We start from the raw sequence: 27674 nt of genomic DNA, 5'->3' as shown, positions 1-27674 counted from the left end.
ATTTTGTAAGTCCTGTAGTGAACTGAGTAATTTCAGATTACACATAAAATGCTTGTTTATGATTTTTGAAAATATGGGAATATCTTTTGCATTTATTCATGTCCTTTTTAAATTTGATTTTCAACATAAAAATTATTTGTTTTTTTTTTTGAGATGGAGTCTCACTCTGTGGCCCAGGCTGTAGTGCAGTGGCACGATCTCGGCTCACTGCAACCTCCGCCTCCTGGGTTCAAGCGATTCTCTTGCTTCAGCCTCTCTGGTGGCTGGGATTACAGGCATGCGCCACCACACCTGGCTAATTTTTGCATTTTTAGTAGAGACGGAGTTTTGCCATGTTGGCCAGGCTGGTCTCGAACTCCTGGCCTCAAGTTATCCACCCCCTTGGGCCTCCCAAAGTGCTAGGATTATAGGCGTGAGCCACCGCACTCAGCTAAAAAAAAAAAAAAAAAAAAAAAAATTATTAGCAGACCTTACTTGGCATTTAGAGTAATTTAGGTGACTTGGAAAGCAGCCAGACAGAAACTTCACTTTTCTTCATCAAACAAATTAAAAGTATAACAACTTAAAATGCACTAAAGAACAAACTCACTCACATTTTACAATATGTTATTTACCTATAATACTGATCGGCTCTTAGAAATAGAGTATGAGGCCTGAAGGAGAGGAATTGTGTTTATATATAAAGATGAAAATATGGATATGAAATATCCATAAAGATTTATATCCCCATTTATATTACATATCTGTAAATTGCATTCTATAATTACATTTCAATTTTATTCTTATAATCCTTCCATAGTCTTATTTTACACAGTCTTAAATTTCAAAGCACAAGAGGATGTTAGAATCTACATCTTTTAGGTTTATAGACATTAAATTGCAGCCAAAAGGGGTTAAATTACTTACACTACAACCTAGCAGTTTCACTTTTCTCCCATCTCTTTCTCAATTACAAATCCAATTTAATGTCTTACTACTGTCAGTTAAATGTAAAAATTTCCCCAGTTCACCTTCTTTAAAGTTTTGCTGACCTCCATAAGAATTACAACCCAATTTCTTTCTTCCTCACTTATATCCAAGCATTGCAGTTACTCTTAGTAATTTCTCCAACTTGGTCCTAGAGCTGGTTAAATGCTAGACTACTGCAGTAGGTTTCTTCTTACTTCTCCTTTCTTTTTTCTAGCCTCTTAATGGTGTCTTCTACTCATAGCAGTGGATGTTTTCTTTTCCAAATTTTGTTTTCATTGCGTTGCCCTGTATTTTAGAGAACTCCATAATATGTTCAGGTAGCCTCTGATATGAGATAAAAACTCCCAATAGCGGAGTTTAAATGTTACCCTCTTTTAGGATACTCTTCTCAACCTCAGCTTGTTTTAAGGAAAACTTTTTACAATCTTTATATTTAAAATACTTCTGCACATTTTCATGTTTTACAAATACAGTAATGACATATATGTTCATTTTATTATCTCAAATACAGACTTCTTGGTCTATATGTAGATTTTTTTGCTCCATGTTAAGATTTTTATACTTACTGACCAGTCATTGTAGATATATCTAAGCAGAGTGGAATGTTCATTTTAGAAAGTGGGATGGGAAAGATTGGTTAGGATTATGTGGAGTCAGGTTTTAGAAGATCTCATCACACAGTAAGGTGATTTTAGAAAGACCAAATCCACCAGAATTTTTTTTTAATTACTCTCTTACCCAAACCCCAGAGTGTTTTAGTGAAAAAACAAGTAATAAATATTCAGGATATAACATCATGTCTTTGGAAATTAAACTAAATAAACACAGAGCTAGATTTAAGAGAGGAAGTGTTAAAATAGGAAGGAGGAACTACAGATAATTTTTCAGTGTTTATGTTGTCTCCTACTCATAGCATCTGTCAGTAAAAGGTCAGCAAACATTTAATTTTTTTTAATCTTTCAGGCATAAGATTCTCAACATGTTGACTAAGAACCCACCATTTACTAAGAACATGGAGTCTCCCTTATGCAATGAAGCCCTGGTAGATCAACTTTGGAAACTTATGAATTCTGGTGAGAGAGCAGGGATTTAAATTGTTTTTATTATTACTAGAGTATTTTGATTTTACAACAGATTTTCAATTCAATAGCATTTAGAACTAAAGGTAAAAGTTGAGATTTTTTTTTTTTTCTTTTAAGTAGACTATCACACCTTCACAGTGGTGGCTGTGATAACATTTATTAAGGATATACTCACTTTACTCCATAGTGTGGTTGAGGAAACAAAACTATTTATTTGCATGAAAGTGTCAAATGGTTAAGGTGCTATAAACATGAGCCTGCAAAGTATTATTATTATTTCAGAAAGTTACAAAGGAGTAAAAAATAAGTCTCACGTCTTTCCCTGGCTATCTAGTGGCCTTTTCCAGGGGTAACCAATTTCTTGTGTATCCTTCCAGAGGCAGGTAGTGCATATAGAATAACATACAGACTGTATTTTTTCAAAGTACTTATTATTATTGTTCTATACTGTGGAGATCATGATATCTCATCACAGTTTTTATTTTTTAATTTATTTTTATTTTTTTGAGATAGAGTTTCTGTCGCCCAGGCTGGAGTGCAGTGGTGTGGTCTCGGCTCACTGCAATCTCCACCTCCTAGGTTCAAGCGATTCTCCTGCCTCACCCTCCCGAGTAGCTGGGATTACAGGCATGTGCCACCATGCCCGGCTAATTTTTGTATTTTTAGTAGAGACAGAGTTTCACTATGTTGGCCAGGCTGGTCTCAAACTCCTGATCCACCCGCCTTGGCCTTCCAAAGTGGTGGGATTACAGGTGTGAGCCACTGTACCCAGCCTTATCACAGTTTTAATTTATTACTTGAGTGAGGTCAAGAGGTAAGAAAACAGTGTTTAGGAGTGCTAGCTCTGGAACCATTTTGCTAAGGGTTGAATCTTAGCTCAATTATTTACTTAATGTGTGATTTGTCTGAACTGTTTTCATTTGTAAAATGTAGGTGATAATGATACCTACTACAAATAGAATTAAATGAGTGTCTGTAAAACACAGTGTCTGGCTCATATGAAATACTCAAAAATGTTATGCTAGCTTAATGATAGTTACACTTCTCAATATTTGAGCTATTTGTATTTCTGTTTTTCCAAATTACTCATATTCTTTGCCATTTTATTTAATTGAATTATTGATTCTTTCCTATTGATTTATAAATGTGTACCTTTAAAGAAAATTTGCCTTATGTCTGTGATAGGTTGAAATTGTAATAATGGTTTAAAGATTCAGTCAAAAGCTAGGCTGAAATGTCTTTTGCTTAAAGAGAGCAAGAGTTGTTGCAGATAGATAGTGGGAGAACAGTGGATATTTATCCTTTTTTTTTTTTTTTTTTTTTTTTTTTGAGACCGTCTTGCTCTGTCACCCAGGCTGGAGTGCAATGGCACGATCTCAGCTCACTGCAACCTCCGCCTCCCAAGTTCAGGCGATTGTGCTGCCTCAGCCTCCCATGTAGCTGGGATTACAGGCGCCTACCACCATGCCCAGCTAACTTCTGTATTTTTAGTAGAGATGGGGTTTCACCATGTTGGCCAGGCTGGTCTTGAACTCCTGACCTTGTGATCCGCCGCCTCATCTTCCCAAAATGCTGGGATTACAGGCATGAGCCACCACGCCTGGCCTATCCAAATATTTAAAAGGTTTGAGTATGTCACTTTATTTGCTCTCTATGATATTGGAAAATAAGTTGTCCTGCCTATCTCATTAGTAGCTACTTCACTGGCTCACAATTAAATACCAAATTTTAATTCTTTTATTTTATTACTTAGTTCACTAATATTGAGATGTTAAGTGGTTGTATAACTTCTGTTTTTCCGTTTCATAATAACAGTGCAATACCACCGAGTAAAGGCACCATAGTAGGTATTTATGTGAAATATAATAAAATTGAAAATAGGATGGACCTTGTCCTCAGGGTCTTTAGAAAATAACACATAAAACCAGTTTATACTAAAATATTGCTAATTTTTTTCTAATGTTTTCTTTAATCTCTGAAAGAATGATTGCTGCTTTTTACATAATGTTTTATATTTGCTTCCTTTTGGCTACCTTAAAAGATATTATTATTTCTGCTATTTAGACCCAGGGAATTAACACTTAAGTTCAGGAACTTATAAAGGTTCATTCAACAGTTCATATGTGGCACTCACTCTGCTGTATTGAATACCTTTTTAACCAGAATACATGATTCCTTGACCATGATAGGTTACAAATTTGAAGAAAGCGTAGTGAAATATGAAGAATTATTTTATTATTTTCTAAAGAAGATGTTTTGGACAAAATAAATATGTGTTCAAGATTAATGAGACAATTTTTATAAAACATTTGAAGCTCATTGGAAGGTTTGATTGTACAAATTCAAGCTGTGACTGATGTTTAGTATTTAATTTTGATAGTGTGCAGTACAGTAAAGTTCTGCTTTGGTTTAAAATTCTCTGCCAGTATTTAAACCAGTGAGATCAGTGAGGCTATAGTCATAAACAGTTTATTACTTAGTTTTTCAGATTTATAAATAAATGGGAACAATATGAACAATGGGAGTGGCATGAATAATTGGGAGGGTTAAAAAAATGTTTTTATAGAACACTGGACAATAGATACCGAAGATGGACTACAGAGGATTGTCATTTCCTTTCCAAGCCTGAACCTTTGGGATAAATGAATGAATCTGATCTAAGAAATACTTTTTTTATTTAATTTAAAAAAATTTAATGGCAAAAGTAATATAATCATGTTACAGAGTTTATCTGAAAAAAACCACAAAAAGAAATATTACATAATTCTTGAGAAGAAAAATAAACTGGCTGGGCATGGTTTATTAAGATTTGGGTATATTTGGCCTTTAGGAAAAAATAATTGTGTGTGTGTTGTGTTATATAGTTATAGTTGAAAGAAAAGTTTTAAAATAGCATTTTATCATGAGAATTTTTCACACTGCTATATTATCTTCTTAATGGTTATTGTTTTAAGAAACGGTAATGAGGATTGTTTTAAGAAATGGTAATGAGGATTCATCAATAACAAAAGGAGCTAGAGCATCATCTAAGTCCCCAAATCCGCTGGAACCCTGCCTGCTCCTCATTTTGGGGCTTCTGGGCTATCTGGTCACTTGAGATAAGCGTTATCTGGAAAACAAAAACTGTGAACAACATAGATGTAATTATATTATTTCTCTCCACAAAGTGGATTTGAGGTATATTGACTTTGCATAGTTACAAAATTTACTGAACCAATTTAAAATATATAGGTAAGAATATCATGGCAGTTCAGAAGGATCATCTTATCATGTACTTTTGAAGAATTAGAGTTTGTTTTCTTATTCTGAAGAATCAAACTTTTCAACGAGAGAGAAATTGTGGTTGGATTTATAGAAACAGGATTTGAAAAACTGAAATCAATTTGAGAGTGAGACAGAATGATACTCATGACTTTTAAAAATTCATGTGCCGTTCAGTTAATACTGGTACTCATTTTAGAAATATGCTAGGGGAATTTGGAGCTGAGAGACAGGTACAGAAACTGAGGGCTCTTGGTAGCTGAATCACTTTAGTGACCATATCCCAGAGGGAAGGTTGTCAGACTTAAACTTTTTGAGATCTCAGGGCTGCCTGGTCTCTGCCTGCTTCTTGGTGTGTAGTAACTCCACTTAGCCTTAAATTCTGGGAGGTACTCTAGTGTCTTTCCAACAGTTTTTGCTTTGTAAATATATACACACACTGACCTATATATGTGTATATTCACTCATACACGTATCAGATATCTTAACCCATTCTGTATGTAGTTTAATTTTTCATATATTTTTATCTTCAGCATTTTGTTTCTAAAATTTTTAAAGCTTAAAAATTTTAAGAATAATACAATGCATAATCATATACTTTCAGTTTGATTCACCAGTTAAAATTTTACCATTTATCTCCTTTTCCTTCTCTTTCTTTATATTATATTTATATCTGGTTGTTTTCTCAATCATTTTAAAATAAATGGGATCATTACCCTCTTTCCAAATACTTTAGTATATACTCCTGAGAATAAGGTCATTCTACATATCGACAATATGATCATTAAACCCCACCCGGTATATAGCCCATATTCACAGTTCCCCAGTTGTTTCCAAAAATGCTCTTTGCAATTCCCATGACAGCTTTTAAATTAATGCTCCACAGAAAGATAGTAAACATTTTTAAAGACAAGGACCTTTTACATTATATGGTCTTTGTCCATGGTTGCTTAAGATTCTTAAATAAATAGGTTTATTTTTAATTGAAAATATCTCATTTGCCAGGGGCAGTCGTTTTTAAAGGTTTCACATATTAATTCACTGTTTTTTTCTTGAGCACTTTCTGTTTGTTACTATGCTATGTTTTCTGTGTATTAACTAAGTATAATGGAAAGAGAGACATAGGAACAGATAAATTATAATATGAAGAGATAGTTGCTAAAGTAAAGAGAACAAACTATTTGGGGAACCCAAAGAAAGGAGTCATGAACCCTGTCTGGAATGCTAGAATGTTCATGGAGAGGTAGCATTTGAGGTAACTCTTGATGAATGTAAAGAAGTTTTCCAGCAGGATAAATACATTTTTAGGTAGTAGAATTATATATAAAAGCCTTATGTTCTGAAGGAGTGTTTAGAAAATAGTATTATCTGGAAAGATAGATTAGGATCTAAATGCGAAGGGCCTCAGGAATTTAGATTTTATGCTCTGGGCAATGAGGGACAGGTGTTGCTAGAACCAGGCTGACTTTGGTTAGCGGTGTGGTAGCTTTTTTCCACACTGAAAGAAATAATTTTCCTCTTCCAAAGGAATATGTATCAAAATTCAGAATATATGTGATCCTGCCTTTATAGCTTCAAGTAAGATACTGAATTACAGGCCAAAATGACAATAATTTTAAAATACATTAAAAAAATAAAAACCTAAGAATTGGAGATTTTTATTGGGGCTCCATATTTTATTTAAGACTTAAATACTTTTGCTTGTCTTGCCTAATTGAGTGTTTTTTTTTATTTCTGAAGAAACAGATCTTCATTGAGGAGATGGTATCTTTGACTCTTTATCATTATGAAGGAAATTTTAGCTGTTGCTTCCACATTGACCTTTAGTGTCTGGCATATTACTATAAGAATGACATAAAAATATTAATTGTTCAAGTCATTGAATGCTGTTTATTTACATCATAATTTTTAATGTTTGGAAATTTACAACTACACTCAAGGGAGTAGAATGAGGGACAACTTCTAATTCAGTTTGATAGGATTTGCCAGGTTTCAGAGTAAGAAAATAAACAGTTTTGATATTAACATCAGAAGGTTTCAAAGCTCTGTCCCACCGTCTCTCTCCCTAATACCTTCTTTCTTAGGAATGGAAATGGTTGAAGAAAATGAAAACATATTGATTCATCTGCTTAGGAAATTATATATATACACACACACACATAAATAGAAATGAGTTTGCTGTTTTTGTTTATTGTAAGATGGACAGAACAGTCAGGACAATAATACCCAGTGAGAGTTGTATTTCTGGCTTAACTGTGTACAAATTTCTAAGCTTCAGCCGTCAATAAGGAGTGCTGGGTTTATTCAGAAGTGTCCTGAAAACAGTGGCTTTCAAAGTGAATTTTCTTCTTAGCAGCTTTTTTAGTTGATCAGGTTTTTTTGTTTGTGTTTGTTTTTTTGAGACAGAGTCTCACTCTGTCACCCAGGGTGGGGTGCAGTGGTGCGATCTTGGCTCACTGCAAGCTCCGCTTCCCAGGTTCATGCCATTCTCCTGCCTCAGCCTCCCGAGTAGCTGGGACTACAGGCGCCTGCCACCATGCCCGGCTAATTTTTGTATTTTTAGTAGAGACTGGGTTTCACTGTGTTAACCAGGATGGTCTCGATCTCCTGACCTTGTGATCCTCCTGCCTCGACCTAGTTGATCAGTTTTAATAGCAGTTACCTCAGAAAATGAAGAGATGATTTTTCGGTAGGATCAGATTTACTACTTTGGTGGTGTTTGTCTCAAGGCACTTTCTGATTTGAATAGACAACATTAATACTGGGTTTCCTACTTCTTGAGCGTTGTTGTTCTAATTCAGATAAACAGGGTTGGTCTCAGAGTATAACTGCTAATGAAGACAGGATGAATAGCAATTTTCCTGGGAGGAGAGACTAGTGACTGTCATTTTGTCATATGTGATCATTCGTTGCCATAAGTGATGGGGAAAGGGGAGGTAGCTGGAAGATTAAAGATGGGTCTTCAGAATACTGTAACTGAAGGCAGAAATCAGAGGCTGTTTCAGGGCCTCTCTCCAATGGGATTGATTGACTTGGAATCATCAGATTTTAGACCTGATGAGGGGAGTCTTAAAGATCATCTGAGTGAACTACTCTGATCATCTCAGTTATAGCCCAGACAGCTGACTTGCCCAAGGTCACAGAGCTAACAGGCAATTAATTAGAAGTGTTTTTTTCCCATTCTGTCTCTCAACTTAATTGAAATATACTAACGTACTAACGTGACAATCATCTTAAGATTTTATTCCATGATTTTGAAATACAATGAAATTTTGGCTTTTATCTCTATTTTTTGCTCTCTTTTGTACTTTTAACAAAAGTACTGCTATTCATTTTTTAGCTCCCTTGTCTCCAATTTTAATATGTAAGTTCATTTTTAGAAGACAGAAAACACTATCAAGAACCTCCCTTAGGAACAAAACAGTGGTGTTCATTCCTTTGTCCAAATTAAAGGTCTAGCAAAACCAAAAAGCCCACATAGAAATAAAAAGTAACCAAAATCATATTCGAGGTCTTCAGTGCACTTAGCAGCCTTTACTGTGCTGCCTAATCATCCTTAAGCTGACGTTCAAAAACAAAATAAAAGCCCTAGCTCATCAAAATACACATACTCAATTTGTCTTTTAAAATTAACATTTATTTTTTAACTGTTAAGGGATTCACAATTGAATGACTCATTTTGAGATCATCGACAGCATAGAAAAGTTCAGGCTGGTTTTTATAGCACACATAATCATGGCAACATTGATCTTCAGGGTTTAGTTTTCTTCCAAACAGCAAATGTACTCTAAACTGTTCTGTTCTGTTTTTTGTTGTTTTTTTTTTTAACTGATAAAATGCCTAAGATTCACTCCTTTTCTTGCTATACCCATGGATAGAGAGATACAGGGCCAGCTGCTCTGGGTTGCCAGACTTTTTATTGCTCACTCCTGGCATTTCTTCCCTTCCCTCAGAGGGTTGAGACCCTCTAGCCTTTGCTAATAGAAGCCCCAGGAATCTGATAACCTCCTCTTTGTGGAACTTTTCTATATGTAAAATGCTTTGAGGAGGAGAAATGAATGCCTACAAAATAATACTACCTCAAGCTATTGAAGTGTCCACATATGCATATGTGGGGGAAAATGGGTTTCCAGTGTAAAATTCATGCTTTTACTATGTAATGTTTTTTCCATTACTTGGTTGTCTGTAGCTCTTGCCTGTCTCTTGCTTCTACCAGTGTTGTATGTCACACAGCAGCAAAACTGAAAATGTCTGAAGTAGGAATGATGAGAGCTCTTTCACAACATTATAGCATGCACAGTGGCCTAGTACAATGCACTATCTAGTATGAAAGTGAGTTTACAATTTTTCCCATTGCAGATTTGCGTATAATTAATAGTTACCTGTTAGAGTAAATCTGATAAGAATTACTATTAGTTGATAATTTATTTACTTATATTAATATTTGTTGTGGAAAACCACAAAGTTTAATATTTATGATATCCAAATTTTTTCCTTTTTGTTTCTCCTTTTTAAATGTGGTACTCTTTTGAAACAACAGTTCTTGGTAAAAATTAGGTATTTAAGGGCCTTCCCTCCCCCTTCCCTCCCTCCCTTCCTTCCTTTCTTTATTTTTTGAGACAAGGCCTCACTCTGTTGCCCAGGTTCGAGTGCAGTGGTGCAATCTTGGCTCACTGCAGCCTCTGCCTCCTGGGTTTAAGCGATTCTCCTGCCTCACCCAGCCAAGTAGCTGGGATTACAGTCATGTGCCACCACACCCAGCTAATTTTTGTATTTTTAGTAGAGAGTGGGCTTCGCCATGTTACCCAGGCTTGTTTTGAACTTCTGAGCTCAAGCGATCTGCCCACCCCGGCCTCCCAGAGTGCTGGGATTATAGGCATGAGCCACCATGCCTAGCTGGGGTTTTTTTTCTTCTCAAGAAGAATATCCACTTTTCTTCTGTTCATTTGTCCTATACTCTTCAAGTCATTTAAAATTCTGACTAGAAACCATAGAGATTGTGTAACCCTAGCTGACAAATTTCATCTTTTTAGTCAGTTCTATTTGATGACAATATCTACTGGAGTGTTCTACTGGGCGGGAAAACCCTGGTATCAATGTGCTCTGATCTGTCATTGCTGTGGGGTACGGTATGACTTGAGACCAAAACTCCTATTTTGGAGAAGAAAAAACTGAGACTCAGAGAAATGGAAAGAACTTGCCTCTAGTGTGTCAACCAGGAGAAACTGAACTTCTACCCAGGCAGTTATTTTCTGGTCAAGTCCACGTCTACTGCCCATTGTCATGCTTGTGGTTTGCTTATTTCTGTTATTTAAAAATCATAAATAAGTTCTCACTGCAGTAACACAAATACAAAGGTGTTTAGCAAAATATTTTCCTCCTTTACAATAAGTCCAATAGTAGTTGTATGGTTTCTTACTATATGTAAAACCTGAAAGTAGTAAGTTCTAGAGATCAGAAAATGTGTTTCCATGATAGGGAATGCAAAGGCTCATGGAGGCTGTCTTCCTAACAGGCTGTTAATGAAGAGAATCAGACACGATGAACAGAGAATGAATGAATGTGGGATAATTACTGAGGAGAAAGAATAAAAAGGAAGAATTAAGGCTATAAAAATACAGTTTTTGGAATGTTAGATTTTTGGTTGATGTCTAGTATTCATTTTGTAAGATGAAAGGTGTGATAAAGGTTTTTCCAGTTATAAAGTTCCTTTTGTTGTTCAGGTTCTGGGACAGTTAAAATGTATGAATCAATGTGCATATTGACTCATTTCTTTCTTACTTACTTTTTAGGTACTTCACATGACTGGAGGTTACGGTGTGGTGCTGTGGACTTGTACTTCACACTTTTTGGCCTCAGTAGACCTTCCTGTTTACCCTTGCCAGAGCTTGGGTTGGTTCTTAATCTAAAGGAGAAAAAAGCTGTCTTGAATCCTACCATAATTCCAGAGTCAGTAGCAGGCAACCAAGAAGCTGCAAATAATCCAAGCAGTCACCCACAGCTAGTTGGATTTCAGAACCTTGTAAGAATCACATGTATTACAGAAGACATAGTTTCATTATATAGAGGATCTAGAGAAGAGAATTGTTTCCTGTGAACTAGTGAATTTTATAGCCACTAACACAGTTTCTTGTGTCCTTTTAAAAAATGCTGGCTGACATTTGATTAGTACTGTGCAAATTATAAAATGCTACTGGCAACTATAAAACTGCACATAACAAATGATGTGCTCCCGGTCCTGTTACTCCTATTGTGATAACCTAATTTTTTTTTTATACTTGAGCATAGAATTTCTTCTCTGAGTAGCAAAAGATAGAAACGAATAACCTTTTTTTTTTTTTTTTTTTTTTTTGAGACAGAGTTCCACTCTTGTTCCCCAGGCTGGAGTGCAATGACTCACTCTCAGCTCACTGCAACCTCTGCCTCCCAGGTTCAAGCAATTCTCCTGCCTTAGCCTCCTGAGTAGCTGGGATTACAGGTGACTGCCACCATGCCTGGCTAATTTTTTGTATTTTTAGTAGAAACGGAGTTTCACCATGTTGGCCAGGCTGGTCTCAAACACCTGACCTCAGGTGATCCACCCACCGTGGCCTCCCAAAGTGCTAGGATTACAGGCGTGAGCCACCACACCCAGCTGAATATTTAACCTATTACATATTAACCCATCTTGTCCCATATGTGTTAATGGTAAGCCACGTGAAAACAGGGGCCTTGTCTTTTTAAAATTGTTGCTCTGTGTAATACCTAGCACAGTTCTAAACATATGATAAATGCCTGGCAAATGCTTGTTGAATGAAATAAATAATGAATGAATGAATGACTAGGTAAATTAATAATCTGCTGATTTGGGAGGAGACTGTGTGTTACATTTTAAAACATTTTATATCACACACACACACACACACACACACACACACACACACATTCGTTTGCCTTTAGAGAAGCTTTTATTTCTACCTTTGTATTATAAAATTACCAGACATTTTGTAGAAAGACTTATAGGATACATATTAATCATTTTACTGTAATTTAAATAAATTTTTCCTGAAATGTTTTTTTATTGATGACAAAATGTCTCCAATACTTCAAGCTTCATTTTTCACCAATATTTAGACCAGATTACTTGCCTGGCAATTCCCTACTGGTGTTTTGACACTTTAAAATGCAGATTCTCTCTATGCTAGTTAGTAATAGTTCATTTTAAATTTGCTTATTCACCTAAATTTTCTGAAGTATCATCATACTTATTTGTTGCCAATTTAAAATATGTCCTAGAGTTTGGGTTATGAAGAAGTAAGACAGACATTTACATAGAAAAAAAAGAGTCTCATTAAAGAGCTCTTTCAGATCTACATACTCATCAACCTGTGAAAATTGATATATTTATAATTCTTGCTCATATATGTTAATTTATCCACATTCACACTGCAGGCTAAGAGGAGAAAATGGCATCAAAGGACATGTTCTTTTGGGAAAGCTCTAAAAGTTCACTTAAATACCTCCCTTCTCCCCCCAAAAAGACCAGCAGACAAGAAAAGATTACATTTATTTTAAGCCCATTGCTGATAATTTCTAGCCACTGGGCATGCTCTAATCTGCATGGTTGCTATAGCTATTAGTTTTCAGCTATAATATGAGCTACTCGTCTTCAGAAATCTAATTTTGATCTTGAATATTGCCGCAGGAAGATGATCACCTTGCCAAGGAAGCATCATGTAATATATCAGCTCATCAGCAGGGAGTGAAGAGGAAGTCTGATACACCACTGGGGTCCCCACTAGAACCTGGTCAAATACTGGAGAAGAATGAGGATAGCAGTAAAGTCAAACTCAAAATCAGAGTAAGAAATACAGGTTAAACCTGTATTAACAGTGTAGGATATTCACCTTCTTGTAAATCTTTTTGAATACTTGCAGTGGTTTTTCCTTAGCAGGAACACACGCGACAGACTGCATTATAAAACTCAAAGGTCCTTCTGAGACATTCGAACCAAGTATTTAACTTATATTATCACATAATTCTTCTCTCTTTGGGGGAGGAACTATGTGTGCACGTTCCACCACAACTCACTACTTTTTCTCACAAAATAGGAGTAGATTTTAGTTGCTATTACATTTCCAGTAATTTCTAATTGGCTTCTTTTAGAGGCTGGACCACATAATCTTTTCTTTCTCTTAATATCTTTGAAGAAAGAAACTACTTTTTATTTTAAGATTATATGGGGGTATATCCTATGGCCTCTCTGCTACTTTTCCTAAGAGCTAAGATCCAAACATAACATGATGTAATGGTTCTTTTATCCTCTGTTTTATGTGTGTGTGTTTTAGTTTTCCAGTTCTCAAGATGAGGAGGAGATTGATATGGATACTGTTCATGATAGCCAGGCCTTCATTTCCCATCATTTAAACATGCTTGAAAGGCCGTCAACTCCAGGTAAGATTAGTATTCTGCAATCATTGAGGAGATGGAGACATTGGTTGATATCAGTATTCTAATGTGTGTTACTTTATTTTCAAATGAACAACTATAAAGTTTAAAATTAGCCAGCTTAAAATATTAAATTGTATCAGATTATAACATAAATTGGCAAAATAACAAATAGAAAAAGTGCTTCTTTTGGCTTTTTTATTTTGGTCCTTTTTAAGTATTTGCTTGTATAAAATCCATCATTCAGATTCTTTCTAGTAGCTCTGATTTCTCTTTTGTGTGTATATGTGGTAGACTTGACTTCATGTAACCATAGTTACATTAATTTTTTTAACTGCAGTTAAAGCTGCCTGTAGCACCACTTTCTCTTTTTGCCTGCCTATCTCATATAATATTATGTCAGTCATTTTCCTACATCATTCAAAAAGCATGTTTTCTTTTGAAAATACTACCTAAGACAACATAGAGTCAATATATTAAGATTTACCTTGTCATTTCCTTATTGATAGGCATTAGGTTGTTTTTCATTTTTATGTATTGTAGGTAATTCTGAACTTTATTTTTTTGTTAATTTATGTTTCTTGGATAAATTTCCCGAAATGTATTATTAGTGAAAAGATTAATGTTAGCTATATTGTGAGATACATGTCTTTAGATTTTCATAGCTCTTGATATGTATTGCCATGTTTTTTGAGAGATTATACCAGTTTATATCATAAGCTTTTTCTAATTTTTAAGGAATAAAAGCCTTTGATAAAAGTTATGACATATAGTAATAAATCAAGTATCTGTGTACCTGCCACCGAAGTTAACATGTACATTATATATCATGCACAGATGTTTCGTATATGCTTCTTCCCTGGTCCTGTTCTACTGCCTTTCCACTACAAGTAACTACTATATTGCATTTTCTTTTTTTTTCTTAATTTCATTCTGTTACTTTTCTTTATAGTGTTCCACATAGGTATGTGATCCTGTATGTTTAGTTGCACTTGTTTTTTGAGTTTTTTAAGAAATGGTATAACATGACTTGCTTTTTTTCACTTAGCGTTATGTTTCTAAAATTCTTATTGGTATATAAGTTGTAATTCATTAATTTTCATTTATGACCATTATCTGTCATAGCACTTGTCATCAGTGTAATAATTCAGAACTTTTAGAGTAACTGTAAAATAACTCAGGTTTACCGTTTTTGTTTTTTGGGGTTTTTTAAATTTTTTTTTTTAAGTTGGAGTCTCACTCTGTTTCCCAGGCTGGAGTGCGGTAGTGCCATCTCTGCTAACTGCAGCCTTTGCCTCCCGGGTTCAAGTGACTCTCTTGCCTCAGCCTCCCAAGTAGCTGGGACTACAGGCGCGCACCACCATGCCCGGCTAATTTTTGTATTTTTAGTAGAGACGGGGTCTAGGCTGGTCTTGAACTCCTGGCCTCAAGCGATCCTCCCTCCTCAGCCTCCCAAAGCATTGGGATTAAAGATGTGAGCCACTCCACCCAGCTAGTATTCTTTCAATTGTTAGAATTTTACTGTGGATGAATTGCTTCTGTCTTTAAGGCTAGCTTATAAAAACCTGTCAGCCTTTTTTTTCTTTTGGGAAACAAAGAAATAAATCCCTCTTTTTTCTCTTGTTTGGCATTTTAGGGCTCTCGAAATATCGGCCAGCTAGCTCCCGATCTGCTTTAATACCCCAGCACTCAGCAGGCTGTGACAGCACACCCACCACAAAACCCCAGTGGAGTTTGGAACTTGCACGGAAGGGAACAGGTAAAAATAATTAATCAGAATTAATATTATTTTGTTCAAGAACAAATCTATAAATGTAATAGAGTTACTTCATCAACTTTAAAAAACCCTTCAAAAATACAGATCTTAGGACTTGGCTTTTCTTGTAATACATTGAGCTTATATTGTCTAACTTTAAAGACTATTTTAAAATAGACTTTTCTTTTTCAAAAGTAATGTATTCCTATTATAGAAAACTTGGAAATAAAAGAAAATTAGGTGAGAAAAAAATTATCCCCCATATGCCATTTAAAGATAATTTAAAAGATAATGCCATTTAATTATAATGAACATTTTGCTCTTTCTTTGCCATGCTTTTTCTAAGAATATTATGACAAATGCCAACTTCAATAGAAACCATCTAATTTGTACCTTTATAAAAAAGATATAAACGCATAAAATAAAAAATCAACCACTTATCCCCCACTCATGTATATAATTGGTGATTCACTCCTGAAGACTTGATGCTATATTCTCTTATATCATTTCACAGTAATTGGGCTTAAGTTTGTGAAAAGTAATTTAATTCAGATGTGTTTGTTACCTATTCTGTTTCACATTGTTTTCTGCTTATTCTGTTTCATCACTTACAAAGAGAGGATTATAATCCAAATGAAGTGCAAACATTTGATGCTGATGAACTACCGTGAAACAAAGATTCAGTCCTCAAATTCTCAAGGAACAGGGAGTGAAAAAACAAGATACATAAACAAAATCATTTTTAAAGAATAGTTTTTCCAGAAGTAGACAGACTTTACAGTCTGTGAACTTCTGATTATATTCCAGTTGATGGACTTTGCTTATATAAATTTTGTTTTTATCTGATATTTTAAAGAGTGCTGTTTATTACTTTGAGGAGCTTACAAATTAACTGTTATTAACAGGGGACTTCAAACAAAAGCAGCACATTAAACTGTTTTGATGTTGAGACCCCAGACTGTTGATTGCTTACCGTTCTTTGTGTGTTCTGTGCATTTATTGGAATAGATTCACCTAAAATATGTTTCAGAAAGAAATCAGTTGGGCACTTATTGCACTTAATGAGTGAGTTTTGATATTTCTTGGCCCTTCCTGATTTTTTGTATTCTTTTGGTTTTGGTGTAATTTTGAAATTTTACTAGATGTAAATAATTTTCTACATTTTTAAAAATTATAAAGCTTAGAGAATTTCAAACTCCTTCATACAGTTTGAGGATGATGCTTCTGCTTACCTTTAAAAAAAAATTCTCTCTAAATTTCCGAGAGTCTAATCAATTACTGTTCCAAAAAGAGTCAGAATACATTTGGTTTTTCTTAGCTGTGTGGCACATTAACCTATGTAGAAGCAAATCTGAACACTTTTTTTTGTGCCCACCAGTGTGCCTTTTTATCATTGATCCTTATTGCTTTTAAAAATACATTTTCACTTTTTTTCAGGTCTTTCTTTATAGGCTTTTAGTTCTCATGGCATCATATGGGAAGACTGGGGAGAAAGAAACACAGCCCTAATGGTGGGGAATAGGAATGCATTAACATTTGAGTTTTGGCTGCTATTAGTGTCGGGTCCTTTCTTGGCATGAGGCAAAAATGTATACCAGTTAGATGGACTGATCTAGTAATCTTAACTTTGAATATATTCTTTAATGTGACTGTAATTTCCTTTAAATGTGTTTTTGCTGTTCAGTACTCTGAGGTCACTGAGCAAGTCAAAATTCAACAGTGATATTACAAGAATGTAGAAAACCTTCATTTTACAAATAATAGTGTTTTGAAGGTTTATTTATAAATATATTTATTTTGGAATTTTGAATGCAGTTTTTCTATAGGTAGTTTTTTCTTCTTCTTCTTCTTTTCTTTTCTTTTCTTTTTTTTTTTTTTTTTTTTTTTTTGAGACAGTCTCGCTCTGTCATCCAGGCTGGAGTGCAGTGATGCGATCTTGGCTCACTGCAACCTCCACCTCCTGGGTTCAAGTGATTCTCGTACCTCAGCTTCCTAAGTAGCTGGGATTACAGGCATGCATCACCACACCCGGCTAATTTTTTTTTTTTTTTTTTTTTTAGTAGAGACAGGATTTCACCATATTGGCCAGGCTCATCTCAAACTCCTGGCCTCAAGTGATCACCAGCCTCAGCCTCCCAAAGTGCTAGGATCACAGGCGTGAGCCACCAGGCCTGGCGACATTGTTTTATTTGTTAAGTAACTTTTCCAAACTAGCCAACAAAAGCTTTACAACTCCTACCAAACATCAAGAATACAAATATCAAACCTAGCCCTTGTGTGTAACAACGTTTCTGTGAGAAGATTCACTCAGAGCTCCAACTTTTGGCATGTGGGAAGCATAACTTTAGCCTAACCCAAGTCAAGTCAAATTGGCAGTGAAAAAGGAATTTCTTGTCTTCCTGCCTCCCAGCAGAAGCTGAAGATCTCTTACCATGGCAGCCACCTTTCTTGGGGTTGAGAGTTGCGGGTTTAGGAGGGAGACAGCACTGGTGAGGGAAGCTGTGACCTCTCTTCAGTCTCTAGGGATTCTAGATTAGAGATCACAAATGAGGTTTTTTGGCCTATATCCAGTTCATCAAGCTGAGGCATCTTCTTATAAGTCTCACAAAAGTTTTTGAAGTAGATAACTAAAAATGAAGAGGTTACACATAAAAATATGGATTTCCTTTTACTCTGATAGAGACATTCAGGAAACAAAGAAAAAAAGCAATTCTGGATTTCTAGCTTTTCTTGAAAAAGTGTGAGAGGCTTTTTAGTAAGGCGTGTGATCTCTTATGCCGCACCCAGTAGTCTGTTTACTCATTTGTGCTGTTCCTCAGGACAAGGCTTTTGAGTTTCCAGCCTCTGCTTTTTATTTTATTTTATTCATGAGCTGAGATGAAGTCCTAGATGGCCCCCTTAGAGCCAAGGAGCCCGATGATAATTGAGAACTGGAATGTGTTACAGACCTTGTCTAGGAGGGATAGAAGAAGAATATGGGTTTAAAGAAGAGATGGAAACTGTTAAGTAGAGGACACATTATGGTTTACTTTTTAACCTTGCTTCCCCAGTTTTCCCTTTCCTTGCATTTGATAGTAGAATATTTTAGGGCAGGATCATATGTGGGTGTTAGATTAAGCCATTGGGATGAGAAGGGAGAAATGGCAAGAGTATTTTCCTTCATTACTTTATTATTTATTTTCCTTTTCCTGAGGTAAGGAAGGGGATATAAAGAAATGGCCTTTATGGTTCCCATGGTGATAGGGATGAACATACAATATTCTCTCCCTTCTCACCACAGCAGCTCCCTGTCTGTTACTGCAGAGCTTGAGGTGACTGGACTGTCTCCCAGGTTACTGTAGGGATTGCAGTGCTGGAGAAGAGAGGCCGGGCAAGGGGAACAAGGAGCAAGGGAATTCCCTAGTGGTTTTTGTGGGAAAGAAGCGGAGAGTTTCTGCAGCTGCCTAGCTAGGGCTGCAGTATTATGTAATGCCTTCTTGCATAAGTCAGAAAAACACAATTCTGGTAAATTTTTTAATTTAAAAAAAAAAAAAAACTTCTTTAAAGCTTGAGAGCTTGCCCTAGAGGTCTTTCTTTTGAAACCAGTACGAAAAACAGACTTTGATTTTTTTATCCTTAAATTATAATGATATAATTCTACTTTTTTTTACAGTGATCTAAACAATCTGAAGAACAGAACTTACACCTTTCCTAATAAAAACTGCAGGTTTTGTGTTAAATTTAAACATATACCTAAGGTGAATGAATTTACTAGAATTAGCAGGTTATTCACGGTTTCTTATCAGCACTTTCATCACATGGGCTGAAATCCTTCCACATTAGACTTACATTAAGTACCTCTTTCTATTTGTTTTACATTTGTTAACTCGACTGCAGCTAACCCTTATCCATGGTGCATTTTATTTGGTCTCCAGGAAAGATTTTACATTGAGTAGAACAATACAACTCTGAACATCTCTTTTGTTCTTTCCATATAACATGAAATAGGAAAATTTTTTTATTGTGAATTAAATGTATCTCCTTTCTCTGATATATTTGCTGTTTAGAAGAGTGACATGTATTTCAGGTTACTAGAAGGACTTTTATTAGCCTAAAGATGAGTGGTACCTGTGAATGGACAATTTAGCAGACGTCTTGTAAATCCCTGAAAGGATATGTGAAATTATCTGTGTAAATGTTTGTATCAAGGGATGGTAATATATGTATTGTCTTGATAGAGTTCTATAGATGACCTCATTATGCTCCTATGAAAGTAAACTTGTGTGTCCCAAATCTGATTGTAAGGAAATTATGCTTTCTTACCACCTTAGATTAGAGCTGGTAAACATTATTTAGGAGAGATAGATAATAAGCAAAACATATATACGTACATATATATAGAGAGAAAAAGAATATATAAACATATATTCTCTAGAGAGAATAAATAAAACATACTATATATATACAACTGTATATATATAGTATACTTATATTCAATTATAGTATATAGTATGCAATTATAGTTTATAGTATAAGTGAAAACTTAAGAGCTAAAGGTTGTTGGTGATGATAGGGTAGCATAGATCATTTGTTCTCCTGTTACTGCCAATGAACATATTTGTGTATGTGTCTTTTCACATATGCATGAGCATATTAATGGGATTAAATTCTTGGAAAACTTTCTAAAGGAATATAGGCATGTAACACTTTCATGGTATTGCCAGATTGCTTTAATTTCTCCTTTAAAAAAAAGCTTTAGGCCAGGCACGGTGGCTCACGCCTGTAATCCTAGCACTTTGGGAGGCCAAGGTGGGGGATCATTTGAGGTCGGGAGTTCAAGACCAGCCTGGCCAACATGGTGAAATCCTGCTTCTACCAAAAATACAAAAATTAGCTGGGCATGGTGGTACGCACCTGTAATCCTAGCTACTCAGGAGGCTGAGGCAGGAGATTCGCTTGAACCTGGGAAGCAGAGGTTGTAGTAAGCCGAAATCATGCCACTGTATTCCAGCCTGGGCGACAGAGTGAGACTCTGTCTCAAAAAAAAAAAAAAAGAAAAAGAAAAAGATAAAAGCTTTATTATAGGGAACTGTAAAGTAGTCAGACAAGTATAATGAGGCCCCTGTATCTGTTACTCAGCTTCAACAATAATTGGTTCATGGTCAGTCTTATTTAATCTTACCCATTTCTACCCTTCTGAATTATTTTGAAGTGAATCCCAAATATAATATAATTTTATTCATAAATTATTTAGTATGTATCTGTAAAAGGTAGCACATTAAAAAGTCATAACCACAGTAATGTTATACCTAAAAAACTTACTAATTCTTTTATGTCATTAAATATCCAGTCACTGTTTTAAGTTTCAGTTGACTCTAAATGCCGTTATTTATTTTTATTTTTAACAATTTATTTGTTTAAATCAGTGTCCACGTAGGGTCCACATTGCAGTTGGCTGATATAGCCTTTGTATCTTTTTGAATCTAACATTTCCAGTTCATACCTCTTTTCTTCTCCCTTACAATGTATTTGTTAAAGAAGCCAGGTTTTTGTTCTGTACTTTTTATTCTAGTGTTTCCAACTCATACCTCTTTTCTTTTCCTCTCTTACATTTGTTAAAGAAACTAGGTTTTGTTCTGTACTTTTCAAGTCTGTATTTTATTAATTTTATACCCATGATATAATTAACATGTTAAGTTCTCTAGTTTCTGTAAATTTGTAGTTGTATCTAGAATTCTAATTGGATTCAGGTTTACAGAGGGTGTGTGTTCTTTAGTCTGGAAGCATACAATGTCTGGTCGACTCTTTTTGAGGTTAACCACTATAGATGTTCAAACTAGATTCCTTAATTCATTAAGTTGCAAGATAGTGATATTTCAATTTATACTTTCATTTTTATTTGTAAGCTGGATTACTTCTATAAAGCTAAATTTCTCTTCATTTACTATTACCCAGTGGTATAAGTCTATAGGAAAACAAAGATAAATGCTTAATTTTTCTATGTATTTAATAATTTTCAAAGTAGTGAGTTGTTGACTAGCAATCTCCAATGGTGAGCAGTCATTTTCAGTCTATCACAATTATTGTCCTTATCAGTATTCAATTTGTTCCATCTTTGGACTGAGTTCATTTGACAAGGTTTTAACTTCCTTGCAGTTAGACCCTGTGTTTCAAGCTCATCTTGTAAATATTCTGTCATAGACCTGGAATTAGCCATTTGTCCTAGGAGCCCTGGTTTCTAACTCCTTTGTCCTTGGTGCTAACTAATCCATTGTCTTCTTAGTAGACTTCATGTATCTCAAGAGAAATGCAAGATTTATTACCAATATTTCTTTAATGCAAAGTGTAAGGCCACTGTCTAGACAAAAAATTGGATTCACTTTTGAAGTGGTTGTAAGTATTCTTTTGAAAGATTACACCTGCAAATGCTCAGTTGCCCATTAGGCAGTTGCCTGTGCTGAGAAGTACAGGTTCCAACATAATGACTGGCTTTCTGCAATCCAAGTAGTTTGGTAGGTGTTTAGGATTAAAGAATAAAACTTCTTTCTTCTCTGAAATGCAGAAGAGAACCTCAAGCTCCCAAGAGTGCAGACAGCCAACAAGAAAGCTGCAAAGTCTGTTGATATAGAATGATTAAATAATGAGATGGAAGCTAAAGGAATTTGTTCATGAGACTTTAAAGCTTCTTATTACTTCTTATCACCCGCCTGTGTATTCTGTTAGGTATTGGCCTATTCCCATATTCATAGAATCAGGAACATATTCATGCAATTTATGTATTAAAATCTGAATTAAAATATGGTAGCATATATGGCTGAAACTAAATCAGATAATCTCAATATTTTTGTCCTTTTAAAGAATATCTGGGTACCAGTTATTACAGAAGATACAGTTCTTCAAACTTGCCTGTATATATAAATAATATGTTTAGCTTTTACTTGAGTATTAGTGTTGGCTTTATTACAAAGTTTATGAATATAAGAAATAGAATTTTGGGATACTAAAATGTGAATAATAAGTGAGCACAGAAACTTTGATTTGTTCACGTGTTCTAAAATATTGGAGCAGTGCCTGACAAAGAGGAAGTACAGGAGTCAAATACCACTTGAATGGATGAGCTATAATAGTTTTTGTGCATTATTCTTCTCTCCTCAAAATCAGTGACCTTCAAGTTACATTTAGTTGGACTAAGTTCACCTGACATTTAAAAAGAAACACAACTGTATAATTCTGTTATAGTCATTCATTCATTCATTTAGCAAGCTTTGTTAGAGGGGGCGGGGTAGGGGATGATAGATACTGTGCTATATGTTGGGACACAAAGATGAAAAAGACAAACTTCCTGTCCTCAAGAAGCTATCAGTTTAATGGAAGAGACTCAAAGACAAAAGAAATACAGCAGTCCATCTTGGTGTAGATGAACACTGTAGCATCATGGTTAAGAGTAAGACTCTGGAGTCAGGCTCTTTAGATTTGTGCCTCAGACCTGCCAGTACCACCTTGGGCAAATTACTTAAATCTCTCTTTGACTTAATTCCCTTATCTGTATTATGCTGTGGAAACATGAACGAACCAGTTCCTTTGGGAAATTTGAAGAAAACCGTCCAAAGAAACATTTGAATTAGGTTTTAAATTATTGAAGAAACTAAGATGTTCTTTGTTTCCTTATTTCTTCCTTTAGGTTGCAGCTTAACCATTACTTTCCTGGAGAACTTTGCCTCTCTAATCCCCCTCTTCCCCCAGCTAATTTAAGTGCCCTGTTGTGCTCCTGTTTCACTTTATGTTTTGCCTTTTTATTACTCAGGTTCACTTACTCAATTTATTTCTTCTTTGCTAGTCTGTAAGCTCCTAGGAGGGATGAGGGCTGATATCTGTCTAGTTTATCAATATTTTCCCCAGTCCCAATATAGTTTCTGATGCTTATTAAATGAGTGTATCAGTTAGACAAGAAATAAGGAAAGGAGGACATCCCAAGCATAGGGAATAGCATTTAGAAATACACAGTGTTATGAAAGGTTTAGCCTAGAGTAGTATATAGAAAGGAAGAATGGAAGGCTGGAAAGGTAACTTCAGGACAGATTATGAACTGTCAATAAATAAAATTAGTACTGCAATGTAATTTTTAGAAAGCTTCTGTGGTGATGTCTGTTTTGGTGAAAACCATGATTTGGGGGCTGGTTTGGATCAAACTTAGTGCTGAGAAATTTACTGTTTTAAAAAAAGAAACTACATTGAAATCTATTTCAGTGAAAAGCCTTTTCTTTTTTTTTTAGCTAGTTTGGATTAATATATATAATATATTTTTTCAGAAATTCCTGCACTGAAGTCCAAGGAGTTTATCTTTTGTACTGTCAGTAGAACCAACCGGGTTTTTAAGCAGATAAAAAGCAGCTTTGTTTAGGAAGACCATGATGCAGCAGGGTTTCCCAGCCTGGACACTGTTGACATTTTAGGCATAATTTGTTGTTGGGGGTATAGGGGTGTCTTGTGCATTTTAAGATGTTTGCCAGCATCTCTGGCCTCTACTCGTAGGATGTCAGTAACAAAATGTCTCTGAACATTGCCAAGTAACCCTTTGGGGGCAAAATCACCCCTGGTGTTCTGAGAACCACTGCTGTGAACTACATATACATTAGACACTTAATCCATAAGATACTTCAGGCAGAGAAACCTTAATGACTAGGAGGAGACTAGTACCTAGTATCTATAATACTAGTACCCATAATCCAGATGAGGTGAGGTGGTCTGAATTAATACAGTTGCAGACAGGATTAGGATGGGGGGGGGCGGATTTAAGAGATATTTATGAGAATCAACAATATTTGGTAACCACGTAGCTCTGGAAGGGAGGGAATCTGAAATGAATCTTAGGCTTAAGTTGGCTGCATGTAAAGCAATACCATTAACCTATAAATATAGAGAGAGATTTGTTTCTCAGAGTATGGCCCAAGGATTATAGGCCTGTGGGTCTGGAGGAAAAAGCAAATCTGTACACTAGAGTTGGAGAACTACTGTTATAGATTCCTAGACGGATAGAATGTTAAAACTGTAGAGAACCTTTGAGGACATTTGATCTAGATTTTTAGATGATGAACTAGACCCAGAAAGATGAAGTATAGCTAAAGGCTAACAGGACAACCTAGTCTAGAGTATGGGCCTTCTAATTCTGTTTCTTTCTTTGTACTGACACTACTCTCATCTGTGTAGAGAGACAGATGTTCCCTTTATAGACTCCCCACCTTTTCTGGGTTTCTTAAGCTGTGCATTCTGAATCTTCTTAGAGTTCATTTGTCTATCCCTAGAAATTGCCTTAAGGAGCTATACAAATGTTTGATTTTCACTGAGATACCATTATCAGTAGCTAGAATAGCATGTTTATGGGTATATCAGTTGTTCTCCAGATGGCACAAAGAAAATAGAGTCATCCTTTGGTATATGCGGGGGGGATTAGTTCCAAGATCCCTCCCTGGTATACGAAAATCCATGCATACTCAAGTCCTGCAGTCAGCCCATATGAAAAACCAGCTCTTCTATCTATATGCAGGTTTTGCATCCTTCAAATCTGTATTTTCAATCTGCGTTTGGTTAAAAAAAAAGTTCACATATAAATGGGCTCATGCAGTTCAAACCCATGTTGTTCAAGGGTCAACTGTACTGTCATCTTCCCCTCCCCCATACCTTAGAGCAATTGAGTGAGTTATGTAATTGAGTGAGTTATGTTTTCATTGACCAATGTTGGTCGTTTTTTGTTTGTTTATTAAGATGGAGTCTCACTCTATCACCCAGGCTGGAGTGCAGTGGCACGATCTCAGCTCACTGCAACCTCGGCCTCCCAGGTTCAAGTGATTCTCCTACCTCAGTCTCCTGAGTACCTGGGATTACAGGCACCCACCACCATGCCCGGCTAATTTTTGTATTTTTGGTAAAGATGGAGTTTGACCACGTTGGCCAGGCTGGTTTCGAACTCCTGACCTCAAGTGATCTACCCGCCTTGGCCTCCCAAAGTGCTGGGATTACAGGAGTGAGCCACCGCGCCTGGACCCAGTGTGGGTCTTAACCTATAACATCATGTGTAATATTGTTTTTTCATAATACTTAGAAAATATTAATTTTTAAAAGATGATTTGGTAACACACTGGTATATGGCCAAATTTGTATAGACTATAAGGAACTATATATTCAACTTCCTGGCCACAATGCTGAAAAACTCTGTGTGTAACTAATTACATGTCTTATTTAGATACTTCTCCCTTTCCTGATAGAAGTGATAAAAACTTAGGAATCCCTCTTTACATACTGTCATCAGCTTCCTCTTTCTTTAGTCTGGCTTTCCTTATCATCAGCAGGAATTCATTTGGGTATTTTTAATCTTGAAGGTAAAGAACAAGCACCTTTGGAGATGAGTATGCATCCAGCAGCAAGCGCTCCACTCTCAGTCTTTACTAAGGAATCTACAGCCTCCAAACACAGTGACCACCATCACCACCATCACCATGAGCACAAGAAAAAGAAGAAGAAGCATAAACATAAGCACAAACACAAGCATAAGCATGACAGTAAAGAAAAGGACAAGGAGCCTTTCACTTTCTCCAGCCCTGCCAGTGGCAGGTCTATTCGTTCTCCTTCCCTTTCAGACTGAGAAGGGGACAAAGAGACCTTTCCTTTCATGTCCAGAAGAATGTATGTAACTAAAGCTTTGTCCTCTGTGAAGAATTATAAAAGGGAGGGGGGAAAGGATTCGCCTCTCCTACAGAAATTCTGAATTCATTTAAGTTCTAAGCATTTGATTTACATTATTTATACAGTTGGGATCTAATTAGGAAAATGTGTTTTGTAGTTCTGGATAAACTATTTCATCCGCTGTTTCCTCCCCAAAACACACAGAGCAAACTCCCTTTCATAAAAGCCCTCATATCCACTGGCAGTCCCCGTTCGCATCATGGTCTCCATGTGTACCGCCAAAGTCAATTATGTTTGAAAGCCTTTGGTGGATGTTATGGGGCAAAGTTATGATTTACACAGAAGCAACTGCCAAATCTGTGGTGCAACCACTATCTCCAGTGAAATATTGTATAACACCATTTGGAACTACTGAAAAGACAGTGGCTTTTCTACAGTACTCTTCCTTATTGCACCATTTTTGTATTAACGTAGAAACTAAGCATCAGAATTTATGAACAAAGAATATGTTATTTTTCCTTTTGCTCTAAAATACTGAGATTTGGGGAAGCAATTCTTTTTTAAAAAAATTTTGAATAACTATCTTTTGATAACACATTCGGCAGTTACGATGTTGGAATTTAGCAGAACTATCAAATCCAAAATTATTTTCAAATCAAGATGTTTAAATTATAAGTTTTTTTGTTTTGTTTTTCAGTAAGTATAAATGAAAATATTCATATGTAAAATATGTTTTGCTTAATGTGGACAATTTACACACCCAACACATACTGTTTCCAAAATTATTTCTATATGACACAAAGTATGATACCTTTAAAAAGGTGAGCTTATGTATTGTTTATTAACCTGGAAATAGACAATTTGGCTCTCATACCATAAGCATTTAAAAACATATGAAATATTTTGATTTCTTTATATGGTGGTGTGTTTTTATTTCTGAATTTTCCATGTGCTTTAATATTTGTTTAAGAATATTTTTTATATCTGTTCAATTTTTATCATTCCCCTTATCATTAGAAAGTTTGACAAAAATACTTGAATCTTGGACCTCTAAATATACTTTTAGTTGTGTTTAACTTGTTTAATAAATAACTTTTTAAGTTGATCATTCTGTCTTTGTAGCTTTTTATATTTTGTGTTACCTTCTTGTGTGTGTATATATAATAAACCTGTCCACATAGTTTGCAGAGAGCTTTGTGAATAGGTGGGATTTTTAGCTGGCCTCACTAGGAGGAATGATTTCAGTAGGCTGAGATGGGGTAAAGTTCTCTCAGCAGAAGAAACAGTATCTTCAAAGGTATGTAGGAAAGCAAGGGTGTGTTCAGGAATTAGAAGGCTGCGCAGTTGGCCTGGAGTATAAGTGCAAAGGGAATATGATCAGATGTTGAAGGACCTAAATGACAGTTATTTAAAGTTTCAATTAATTGAATGTTGTCCAACTGAAATTATTTTTGGAAAATAGGATATTTTAGAGTGTATAGTGATACCATATATAGAATTCCCAACTTTGAAAATTCTAA

The 27674-nt window shown here is 35.5% G+C and overlaps 1 protein-coding gene across 6 annotated transcripts in view; it reads left to right on the top strand.

Annotated features, from left to right (window-relative positions):
* Positions 1–27259, top strand: part of TAF2 (TATA-box binding protein associated factor 2) — a 102408-nt gene extending 75149 nt beyond the window's left edge. For 4 of the 6 annotated variants that reach the window (XM_063606473.1, XM_055116886.2, XM_034966536.2 and 1 more), the window contains 6 exons: positions 1933–2042; positions 11105–11334; positions 12997–13152; positions 13640–13745; positions 15376–15498; positions 25851–27259. In XM_063606473.1, the coding sequence (XP_063462543.1) occupies positions 1933–2042; positions 11105–11334; positions 12997–13152; positions 13640–13745; positions 15376–15498; positions 25851–26113 (988 nt within the window). In that variant the 3' untranslated portion in view covers positions 26114–27259. The remainder of the gene's footprint in view (positions 1–1932; positions 2043–11104; positions 11335–12996; positions 13153–13639; positions 13746–15375; positions 15499–25850) is intronic. The other 2 variants (XM_063606474.1, XM_055116887.2) reach the window with 1 other exon arrangement.
* The last annotated feature ends 415 nt before the right edge of the window (positions 27260–27674 follow it).

This window comes from Pan paniscus, chromosome 7 (genome assembly GCF_029289425.2).
Source record: "Pan paniscus chromosome 7, NHGRI_mPanPan1-v2.0_pri, whole genome shotgun sequence".
NCBI classification, from domain to species: domain Eukaryota; kingdom Metazoa; phylum Chordata; class Mammalia; order Primates; family Hominidae; genus Pan; species Pan paniscus.
The sequence above is the reverse complement of the archived record's forward strand: the minus strand, read 5'-3'. Positions and strand labels throughout refer to the sequence as shown.